General features: G+C 37.3%; 1 protein-coding gene across 1 annotated transcript in view; it reads left to right on the top strand.

Annotated features, from left to right (window-relative positions):
• OVCH1 (ovochymase 1) overlaps positions 1 to 12,311 on the top strand; it is a 61,950-nt gene that overhangs the window by 35,778 nt on the left and 13,861 nt on the right. Inside the window, exons 17-21 of the mRNA XM_058442829.1 lie at positions 535 to 607; positions 1,050 to 1,245; positions 3,737 to 3,891; positions 10,302 to 10,458; positions 10,780 to 10,872. Of these exons, the coding sequence (XP_058298812.1) occupies positions 535 to 607; positions 1,050 to 1,245; positions 3,737 to 3,891; positions 10,302 to 10,458; positions 10,780 to 10,872 (674 nt within the window). The remainder of the gene's footprint in view (positions 1 to 534; positions 608 to 1,049; positions 1,246 to 3,736; positions 3,892 to 10,301; positions 10,459 to 10,779; positions 10,873 to 12,311) is intronic.

Here is a 12,311-nt window from a genome sequence, read left to right as displayed (position 1 = left end):
TGGTGATATTTGGCAAGGTTTCCAATGATACTTTATGGTCAAAAGAAAGGGGCAGGATACATGATCAAGAGCTCCTTTTCACATAGATCAGAAGGCATGATGTGGCTTCCTTGGGAGGGAGATAACAGAAGCAGTCAGACAGGGGACTGTTGCCTCGCTGGACTGAGCAGTGCATGTTAGTAGGGCCAGATGATGGCAGGGTGGTTTCCCTCCCTACCTGTTCTCCTGATAGTGAGTTCTTGCAAGATCTGATGGTTTAAAAGTGTGTGGCTTCCTTTGCTCTCTCTCTTCTGCTTTGCTGTGATAATATGTGCTTTTTTCCCCTTTGCCTTCAGCCATGATTGTAAGTTTCCTGAGGCCTCCCCAGCCATGCAGAATTGTAAGTCAATTAAACCTCTTTTCTTCATAAACTTCTGTTCCTCAGAACGACTTCAGAAAGACTTTATAGTCTCAGGTAGTTCTTTATAGCAGTGTGAGAACAAAATAATACAAACGTGTTTTCATGTCAAACTTTCACTGTTCTTCTGTCTCCAGGAAGAATAATCCACTCTCCTGGACTGTTATTGCTGGGGACCATGACAGAAACCTGAAGGAATCAACAGAGCAGGTGAAAAAATGTTTTTACAGGTCATTCTGCCTATAATCTAAATGTTGTCACATGCCAAGGAATACCTTTAGCTAAAATATGTAATTAGTTATTAATCTCCTAGGGCCCTTTCACACTTCATTTATACCCACATTTAAAAATGCAATTTGAGATTACATTTTCACTTGAGAATTGCAGGAAGTAGGTCAGAATTGCAAATTTAGGCCCATGGACACAGGTTTTCAAAGCTTTGTTTCTCCAGCACCATCTTTATCCAGAGGGTGGTTCACAGCTCCCTGCAAATTGTAAACCAAGATTGCTCTTTTAAATTTAATAGAAAGTCTTCTTTGTTGTTTATGCATGTAAGTGCAGAAATTTAGGATTATTTTGGACCATCAACAAGGAAGTAGCTGGATTCTTTGACTTTCTTACGTTGTAATTTGCTTACTTGCCACTGATACAGGTGAGAAGGGCCAAACACATAATAGTGCATGAAGACTTTAACACACTAAGTTATGACTCTGACATTGCCCTAATACAACTAAGCTCTCCTCTGGAGTACAACTCGGTGGTGAGGCCAGTATGTCTCCCACACAGCACAGAGCCTCTATTTTCCTCGGAGATCTGTGCTGTGACTGGATGGGGAAGCATCAGTGCAGGTAAGCATATTTCTGTTGCATAAACCTTAATGCCAGTTGTTATTTTTGAAAATAGGTCATGTAAATGATATCAAGCAGTGTCTGCTTCAGCCCGTCTTCTTTCTAAAAGATAGAAACCATGTTTTATTTAGCTGTAATAGATCAGCAAGTAAATAGAGAATGAGCTATTTAAAACTTTTTCCTTCAGGGTAACTTAGATTATAAGTAAGCTAGATGAGCAGTCAACAAACCTTTACTGTAATGGGCCAGATAATAATCCTTTTAGGCTTTGCAGGTCATCTGGTCTCCATCACAACTATTTAAGTCTACCGTTATAGCATAAAGCAGCCATTGGCAATATGTAACAGAATGGGTTCCAACAGAACTTAATTTATAAAATTTAAATGTCATTTAATGTGCATGTGTCATGAAATATCATTCTTTGGATTTTTTTCAACCACCTAAAAATGTACAAACCATTCTTATTTAATGGATTGTGCCCGTGTTTGGGGGTGGCACAGAATTTATCCACTGGCTGTCATGTGCTCACCCATGGCTATGGTATAGAACTCTTAAAGTCTTACTAAAACAGTGAAAGATCTGAATGGGTTGATATTTGTTTTGTGCTTCTTATACCATGCAAGATATTTTCTTTGTATATTTCCTTTCTATATGTCATTTATTTGGAATCTGTGAGCTTGAAGGAGGAGGGAATTTATATTTGACTGCTTACACTGTTGATATTGACAGCTTACTGTGCTACCTGAAGCCAAATTGCGCTTTCGTAAAAACCTTCACACCCAACACATGAGGAGCTTTTATCATCCCCATTTTACAAATGGGGAGGTTGTAACCCAAAGATTTAAGTAACTTGCTGAGATCCCATAACTAATAAATATCAAAGTGAGGATTTAAGATCAGTGTGGCTCGGCTTATAATCATTCCTTAATGGCTTCTCATTACACATACAATCAAATCTGAACTCCTTAGCCTACTTGGAAAGCTCTGTGTGATTGGGCCTCCCCACTTAACCTCTTCCACGTAATTTCCCTCTATTTTTCTTGTGGTTAACCTTCAGATACCGTGGCCTTTCTGAAGCTTGCTCTGCTTTCTGAAGTTCCCCATTTTGTGTCCTCCTACTTGGAACACTCTTATTACAATCTTCTCACAGCTGCCTGCTCATTATTGCATTTTCAACCAAAATATCACTTCCTTTCATGGCCCACATTGCTGCAGCAGGACGGGCCTCCCATCACATTCCACACTACCTGGTTTTATCCTCTCACTGCATGTTAATGTACTTGGCATGATTTTATGCAGTCATCTTCTACATCTCACCCACTAGACTGAGAACCTCTTGGAGGCAGATCTGTCATTGACTCCTCTCTTCCCAAGGCTAGAAGCATACATGGCAGTCAGTAAATATTTCTTGGCTTACCAGCTTCAAAGCCCTTGAATAAATGTGACTGCTCTCTAATAACTTTGACTTTTACCAATTCCATGACTACCAGGCAACTGAGAGATAGTAAGTCTTATAAAAGATGAATTCATTCTTTCCAGCTAGTAGAGGAAATGAATCTTGATTTCTGGGGTATGGTCAGTAACACTAAGGGAGATGGTCCCCGAGAAGAGGAGTTTTAGTATATTAAGAAGAATGCAAGATTTAGAGTTGAACTTAGGCTTGCTCCTAGTTCTGTCCCATAAGAGCTGAGAGATCAAATTTTCAGAGGTCTGGCTTTTTCATATGTGAGATCAGTGTGATTAACCTGATCTCACATATGAAAAATGTTGTTGTATTATTAGGCTGGAATAAAACTGTTTATAAATATTAAGATACTCTATAAATGTAAAGTACTTGTTATTAATATTGCCCCAAAAGGTATAGGGCTATAAACTATTAAACTTAAAAGAAATTGGTCATAAATCTAAAATGATAGGATGAGTCATGCAAAATACATGTTAACACAGGCCTGCCTAAGGATCAAATATGAAAAGAAATTATTCAGTGTTATCTTTAATTGGAGATGTGATTAGGCTTCAATGACAGTAGATGAAAAACAGGATTATGATTTTTGTTTATATCACGAAATCATATAAGCATATTATTTGTAAGCAATTATATATTTATGTATATAAATATATAACCATATATATTTATAATTGTATAAGTTATTTGTGACACCTATTCATATCATGCTGAATTTTTCTTCCTGAATTCTTATGCAGAAATATTTGATACACTAACATTTAATTGAAAATAAGCTAGAAAAAGAGTGTTTCTGGTTTTATTCTCCTGCCAGTGGCCTCTCTTTATAAAAATGCCAAAGTGGGAAATGAAGACATGTTACATGAAACACTTGTATTTTTTAAATTCAGAATTCTACGTCAGCTCAGGCCAAAGTGAATGTCTTCAGCTATGTTGGTACGGAGCTATGTCTAAACTTAAATACATTTCTAACAACGCTTTCTGCTTACTTCATCATCGAGCTCTCTCTGAATGTTTCTTCATTAGATGGTGGCCCAGCAAGTCGCCTACAGCAGATTCAGGTGCATGTGTTAGAAAGAGAGGTCTGTGAACACACTTACTATTCTGCCCATCCAGGAGGGATCACAGAGAAGATGATCTGTGCTGGCTTTGCAGCTTCTGGAGAGAAAGATTTCTGTCAGGTGAGAGGATTCTGGTTTTATACAGGAAGGTGGAAAATTGCCGTCTGCTGGAGAGTTTCTATAGACAGGAGAAACGACTGCTGAAATCACCAACTTCTCACGTGCTTCAATATCATATCCCTGCATGAAGACCAGTGGGGCAACAGAAGTAATAAGTTAATTAATCCGAATTTGCTGAGATGTCAGAGAGTGGCCAGAAGCAGCTATACAGAGAGAAAAGCCGGTGGGTTCATAGAGGAGCTGGTGAGAAGGTAGGAAATGGCAGAACTTCTAGGCAGGCCTGAGCAAGGGAAGATGTGTTCAGGTATAATTAAGGCTTTGGGAAAAGGAAAAACAAAGGTTCTAAACTTATGTGTCCTACTTATGACTTAAAAGTTTTATTGTTTTAAATTATCATTAATCTCTGTACTCTCACTCAATTTTCCACCACAAATTAAAATAATCACAAAGATGTCTGTTGTACAAGCTTGATATTGGCAAGTTCATAATTAACTAAGAAAAAGACAGAATACGAATGAACAGATTGTAGAATGCCAGCTTTAACGTTCACAAAGTCAGTGGAAGAATGTGACTTTAGATATACATACAACCTAAGAGTTTCTAACACTCCATGTGCCCACCTCCAATCCCTGGTTTGGATTTGGGGCTACCCAGGTAAGGGAAAGTTTGGGTCCATAGGGCAGCCCAAATTCTCCAGACTTATCACTCCCACTGGTGTAGAGAGGAAAGAAAGAATGAATCTTGTTTCTGCAGCTCTTTGATAGTTTTTCCCACCACTCTGTCAAGAAACATGCAGCAATGGATTTCACCTCCATGAGGGAGGCACAACTGGGCATTAATCTAGGTGGACGTCCTTCCATGTGAAAATATGAGAGAGGGAATGAAGTCCCCTTTAACACTGAAATAAGTTTATTGTCCTTAACCCCTTCCTTTTATAATGTCAAGCCTTGCTTAAATTCTGTTTGAATTTTGCATATCTTTATTTGCATTCCCCAGAAGCAGACCCTGAGATAAGGATTCAGGTGCAATAGTCTGTTTTAGGACTCATAGATACCACTGGTAGGAAAGGGAGGAGATGGTACAGGGAAGGGAAGGCAGCCAATCTAGGATGCATTTTTAAGCCATCTGCCATAGTGAGGGCTTAAAGCTTAATCCTGCAGGAAACTCAGGGCAGTGATGCTAAATACACGTGGTGAATGTATCCATCTGAGGGGCGAGGGAGCTGGGATATTTATGTACTACCTTCCCTGGAGCCATAGTTTGAGGGCTGCTGTGGGAAAGGGCTGTTAATCCCTCTGCATTTCCCATACTTTAGGGTTGCCTTGTGAGTGTAGTGGATTGTGGGGAAGACCCCAGGCACAGAGCCAGGACATGGGCTGGAAGATGTGAGGAATACGGAAAGTGCACTCCTGCTGTCTGCTATAGTACATAAATGTTATCTGACAAAAATCACAAAAGTACTCTGAATTAATGTGTTCATTCTTCCCCTCAGTCTATTTTGGGATTTGAGGGATATGGCTTTTCTTTCTTCAACAAGAAAATCACAACTAATTATGTTGTCTTTTACATATTTGACAGCATCCAACATTACAGGGTGAGCTTATTTTGTGTGGAAAGAAAAGAACTACAGAGGGTCTTAGAAAGGTCCATGTCACAGGTGACCTAAATATCACGATCTCAGTTGGCACTTATCTTTTCAGTTATATACAACTGTCACTTTGGCTGCAGCATGACCAAATGTACTGCCCATATATGGGAGGAAAACTAGAAGTTGAGATTTTAATAAATATGGCTAGCTTTTTATTACAAAGAACACTGAATTACTAAAAGGGTGACTTTAGAAAATTGCTTTGATAAAATAGTCTCTAATACTTCTATCAGGTAATTGATTTTTATTCTCCTGTGTATACTTCAAGGTAATAGACTTGATAATGTGCTTTCTCATCCAGGAAGGTGGGAATAACAATATTGGAATGCAGAGACATGGGGTTTTCAGATATGCAGTGTAGTATCCTGTTGTTCTTTGCTAACTGGATTTCAGATTTTTTATTCTAAGTTCTTTTTTAATTTTTAATTTTGTGGGTATATAGTAGGTGTGTATATTTATGGGGGACATGAGATTTTAGTACAGGCATACGAGGAATAATCACATCAGGGTAAATGGGGTCTCCATCACTTTGAGCATTTATAATTTGTGTTACAAACAATCCAATCATATTGTTTTGGTGATTTTTAAACACACAATTATTATTGACTGTAGTTACCCTGTTGTGCTATCAAATACTATATCTTTTTCATTCTATTTTTTTGTACCCATTAATTATTCCCACTTCCCCTATACTCACCCATTACACTTCCCAGTCTCTGGTAATCATCCTTCTGTACTCTATCCCCATGAGTTACGTTGTTTTGATTTTTAGCTCCTACAAATAAATGACAACAGGGGAAGTTTGTCTCTCTGTGCCTGGCTTATTTAACTTCACATAATGACCTCCAGCTCCATCTACATTGTTGCAAATGGTAGCATTTCATTCTTTTGTATGGCTGAGTAGTACTCCATTGTGTATACGCACCACATTTTCTTTATCCATTCATCTGTTGATGGATACTTAGGCTGCTTCCAAATCTTGGCCATTGTGAATAGTGTTGCAGTAGACATGGGAGTGCAGATAACTTTTCAATATCTTGATTTCCTTTCTTTTGGGTATATACCTAGGAGTGGGATTGCTAGGTCAATGGTATTTCTATTATTTTTTTGAGGAATGTCCATACTATTCTGTATAGTGGTTGTACTAATTGACATTCTCATCAATAATGTACATGGGTTCCCTTTTTCTCCACATCCCTGTAAGCATTTGTCATTGCCTGTCTTTTGGATAAAAGCCATTTTAACTAGGGTGAGATGATATCTCGTTGTAGTTTTGATCTGCATTTCTCTGATCAATGATGTTGAGCACCTTTTCATATATGTTTGCCATTTGTATGTCTTCTTTTGAGAAATGTCTATTCAGATCTTTTGTCCATTTTTAAAATCAGACTTAGATTTTTTCTATAGAGTTATTTGAGCTCCTTAAATATTCTGGTTATTAATCTCTCATTAGATGGGTACTTTGCAGAAATTTTTTCCCATTCTCTGAGTTGTCTCTTGGCTTTGTTTCCTTTGCAGTGCAGATTTTTAACATGATATGATCTTATTTGTCCATTTTTGCTTTGGTTACCTGTGCTTGTAGGGTATTACTAAAGAAATCTTTGTCCAGTCCAGTATCCTGGAAAGTTTCTTCAATTTTTTTTATTAATTTCATAGTTTGAGGTCTTAAATTTTAGTTTTTAATCCATTTTGATTTGACTTTTGCAAATAGTGAGAAATAGAGATCTAATTTCATTCTTCTGTATAAGGACATCCAATTTTCCCAGCACCATTTATCAAAGTGACTGTCCTTTCCCCAGTGTATTTTTTTTTTTTGCACTTTGTCAAAAATGACTTCAATGTAGATGTATGGATTTTTTTTCTGGGTTTTCTATTCTGTTCCATTGTTCTATGAGTCTGTTTTTTGCCAGTACTGTGCTGTTTTGGTTACTATAGCTTTGTAGTATAATTTGAAGTCAGGTAATGTGATCCTTCCAATTCTGTTCTTTTTGCCCAGGATGGCTTGGCTATTCTGAGTCTTCTGTGGTTCCATAAACATTTTGTGATTTTTTTTTTTCTATTTCTGTGAAGAATGCTGTTGGTATTTTTTCTAATTTCCTTTCATCTACAAAGCCATAGATCTCTATCTTCACAGAATAATATATGTCCTCAGCCACACTGATTGCCTTCTAACCTTCCAACTGGCCATGTCTTGCCTGCCTTAGAGCCTTAGCCCAGATACATCTTTTGCATAAAATGTTGTTCCTCCAGGTTTTTGGAAAGCTGGCTCCTTCTCATCCTTTATGTATCAGCTCAAATGTTATTGAAACTGCATACACATACATGCATATGTAAGCACACATATACCTACTTTTATTCTCTACCATTCACTCTGAGTTTTTCCTTTATAGCTACTATTACCATCTTATTTGTTTATACTCTGTTTTACTTGGTATGTTTGGCTCACAGTAGTCATTGAATAATTTTTTAATAAAAAATATTCATTTGTGGCCAGGTGCGGTGGCTCACGCCTGTAATCCCTGCATTTTGGGAGGCTGAGGTGGGTAGATAATGAGGTCAGGAGATCGAGACCATCCTGGCCAACTTTGTGAAACCCTGTCTCTACTAAAAACACAAAAAATTAGCCGGGCTTGTGGGGGCATGCACCTGTAGTCCCAGCTACTCGGGAGGGTGAGGCAGGAGAATCGCTTGAACCCGGGAGGTGGAGCTTGCAGTGAGCTGAGATCGCACCACTGCACTCCAGCCTGGGCAACAGAGCACGACTCCATCTCACCAAAAAAAAAAAAAAAAAAAAAAATCATTTGTTTGCTGAACATTTACTATATGATAGACCATATGATAGGCACTGGCAAAAAGAGATAAATTAGACAGGTTCCCTGTATCAAGGAATGTTTGTAATTGCCTGAAAAATTATGTATTAGCTATGCGTTGGTACTGAAAAAAAATCAATGATTTAAAATAAAACACTTGACTGATTACATCAGACCACAGTCCAACTGGAAGGGGGTCTTAAGTATAATTGTTATGTGAAAAAATTAGGCCCAGAGGAAAGGTTAATTATTCTACATTACAGACTAGTGACTGTATCTCTTTTTTCCCAACTTAAGGTTTCTTCTGTTAAATTCTTTATATAAAATAGATATTTCAAATATGTACCATCAATTTATGTGCCATCAAATATGTACACAATTTATCTTACAAGAAGACAAAGGACTTAGTTTGGTTCTAAATACATTTGTGTCCATCCACTTCATGCAAAAGACCTGATTAAAAATTGGAAAGCCTACCCTAAAAAAATGAAAATCCTATGTATTAAGGCTTGCTTTGATACATCTAGTTTATAAAATTTCACTGTAAATTAAGCAAACATTTATTTAGCATGTATTATGTGCTGGGTATTGTGGTAGGTTTCCTAGGATACAAAGTTAAATCAGATGCAGTGCTTACTCTCAAATGGGGCACATGTTATAAATAGAAAGAGACATAAACAAGGGCATGTATTGGGTGCTGCCATTGATTTTCACATTGAACCTCAAGAGACACATATTTATTAGTTAGTGCTAATTAATAGATACATGTGTGTGATGTACATATTTTGGTTCCCTTAATAACAATACCACTGTTTGTTTTCTTCAAAATCTCTTTCTGCTTATAATTTGTCAATTTAAACAATGCGAATATTGAGAGGAATATTAAAGAGAGACGCTTCCATCTACGCGAGCTTCTTAGTGCTTGTGGGTAGTATTTTCTGCCTTTTGAAATGTGTTTAATCATGACCAAAGTAGCCCTATCTAAAAGAGTGAAAAACATTAACTATGAGTTAAATTTCCATGTGTCTTTCCTTGAATTCAGTAATTGTGTAAGCCAGATACTAGAGCAGTTTAAGGTAGTTCCATTAATGAACCTTTATCAATTTGGTGGAAGGGAAATAGCACTGAACTTTGGCAGATGACATGGGCTCAGATTTTACTGCTGCTACTACCTATGTGTGTGAAATGGGACAGGTGACTTATTTCTCTAGTTGTAACTTTTCACATCTAATATCCTAGTAAGTTAAATTAGTTTGGCCCTTAAAGTCTTTGAAATTGTGTAACTTTGGTATCTGCAGGTAAGCCAAAATAAAATTGGAATACTAGAATTAGAGTGAATACATTTTAATAGATTTAAGTCAGCCTTTAACTTTTCTTCACCTCACCACCAACACCCTAGTTTCTCTGTGTATGTCATAACTCTACTCTTTGACCTGATTAGATTGTGTCAAGAGTGACCAGTGATAGGGAAAACACTACATATAGAGGTTACCACCCAATGACCCTAACCCAATTTCCTTAAAAAAAAAAAAAAAAAAAAAAAAAAAACAGGCAGCACATTTCTTGCGATGGATCCATTTGAGCCACTGTGCAGTTTTCTAGTTAAATTTTTATTTTAAAAAGATGCTTGAAATCTTAAATATTACAGTTTTGCTAATTGATATAAAGACTATCTCCCTCCGATGGAGCTGGGAAGATTTAGTAATTGTTTTCTTATGTGAACTAAGCTTTATCTTCACCCCGGAATCAAATTACCATCTGATCGTTCATAAGTTTTGTTTTCTTTTGCAAAACAGTGAATAGATAGTATGTAAAGATGGAAATTGACAAAACAAATCTTTAAGAAATTAAATACATTACAAATACATTATTGGTCATTCTTGTTCTAAAACTTGAAAGCAAGAGCTTCAGATTAAAGCAGTTTTCTAAAACATGTTTTCTTGGTGTTTCAGGGAGACTCTGGTGGGCCACTAGTATGTAGACATGAAAATGGTCCCTTTGTCCTCTATGGCATTGTCAGCTGGGGAGCTGGCTGTGTCCAGGAATGGAAGCCGGGTATATTTGCCAGAGTGATGATCTTCTTGGACTGGATCCAATCAAAAATCAATGGTAAATTGTTTTCAGATGTTATTGAAACAATACCCTCTTTCTTTAGAGTGGGTTTGGGAACAGTGAGTGTGGTATAAATTAGCATGAAAGAGAAAACCATAGAGTAGAATTTCATTTAGTTACTAAACACACTAAAATGCAAGATTCTGCCAAATAAGTTCTCCCGTGTGTAGAGTTAGAGTAAAACTGACTTTTCCTTAGGCTGCTTTAGTCCTGGATTTGTTTCTTTTTTGTTTCTTTTGATAGTGGCTGCTTTGGTGCTGACTACTTTTTGTTCTCAGGCTTTCATCTTTATTTTTAACATGTTCTCCCCAAATACAGGTCCTGCTTCACTTCAGACAAATAATAAATGCAAAACCTTAAAACAACAATGGCCACCACCCACACCTTCACCAGACAGTGCATCTTGGCCAGGTAATAAATGTTCACATTATCCCATTAATACTTTCAGCCAGAATTTGGCAAAAAGCATTGTCTGTCTAGCTTTGCTAAACTCTCTGTGGAACACTATAACCTCTGTGTTTTCCTTCTGGTTGGTAGTTTTAGCTGAAAGTGGGGAGAGTTGTTATTATGATTGCTGGAGATCATTTCTACCCCAAAGCTAGACCTGTTGCAGATTTTTTAAAAAAGTCTTGTGGTTGTGAACAAGTGCTTGAATATTGGAGAATTACATAGAATTATTTTAAGCTCTGAATCTGAACAAAAGTCCTTCTATATGCTAGTATCTTGCCTAGGTAAAGACTCTGGGTATGAGATGACCAAGCTAGCATCAGCGTTAGTATTTCTCTTCATTATTCCACAGTTGCCAAACACTGTCTGTTTGATAAAATAGGATTTTGATTTTTAGTCAAAACTAACAGCAGCTGGAGGATTTGAAATCTCTAATAGACTTGTAGGAAGATGGAAGTTCTATTTTATTATCACTTTTGGTTTCCAAATGATCAGTCTTTCTTTTGTTGCCCACGTCTTCCCCAATACATTCAACCCCAGTAAACAACTAGGAAGAGTTTAAAGAAAATGTAAGATATAGAAGGTAAAATTGCAAGAGTGATGACTTTGAGTCAAAGAAAGAAGATGAGGTCTAGTGCCCAAAAGGAGGGGATGGTTTTAGATAGGAGCAAAGTACACATCATCTATATTTAATGGATGGAAGGCAGGATCTTGAGGCACCAATGCAGGTATGAGGTGTATGGGTATAGATGAGGATCGGAGCTTGTGGAATTTTTCTTCTGATTGCTTCTTTTTCTTAGCAGGTGAAAAAAGAAGGGGTTGTTCAAGAAAGTTTGATTTTTAAGGGAATAAAAGGATGAAATATTTCTCTAGAAAATTACATAGTGAATAGAAAGATATAGTAGGATTGCTGGGTAGCATAAAGGCCCCCTGAGATGAATGATCATAAATTGAGAGAGCGCAAAATGCTCCCAATTAGCTTAGTTGTATGTTTTCCTCTGGATACACTGAGGTAGATGCAGAGTAGGTAGAGTATAGATTTAATCAAAGTGGACTGTTCCCAAGTATGTGAAGGATATAAGGGAATTCAGAGTGCATGTGAAGAAGTGGTTAACATGATGGATCATTGGAATTTAGGATGGGTAAGGAGTGAAATAAGAATGAGAGATTTGTTTGGGACAAAAATAAGGTGGTAGGATAGGTAAATTATGAGTCCCAAAAGGTGGAAGGAGTATTAAGGGAGACTGAAAAGATGGAAGGTTGTGGTTGGAGAAAGTGGTTCCTGAAACTGAGATTACAGAAGGCTTGGAGTTATTGCTGTTGATCAAGTGTCTAGGGGCTGACCATAAGGATAAATGGCTGAGGTCAGGTGGAAGACAAGATCACTGGAGGAAAGCTGAGGA

The sequence above is a fragment of the Hylobates moloch genome, unplaced genomic scaffold, assembly GCF_009828535.3.
Source record: "Hylobates moloch isolate HMO894 unplaced genomic scaffold, HMol_V3 SCAFFOLD_8, whole genome shotgun sequence".
In the NCBI taxonomy this organism is placed as follows: domain Eukaryota; kingdom Metazoa; phylum Chordata; class Mammalia; order Primates; family Hylobatidae; genus Hylobates; species Hylobates moloch.
The sequence above is the reverse complement of the archived record's forward strand: the minus strand, read 5'-3'. Positions and strand labels throughout refer to the sequence as shown.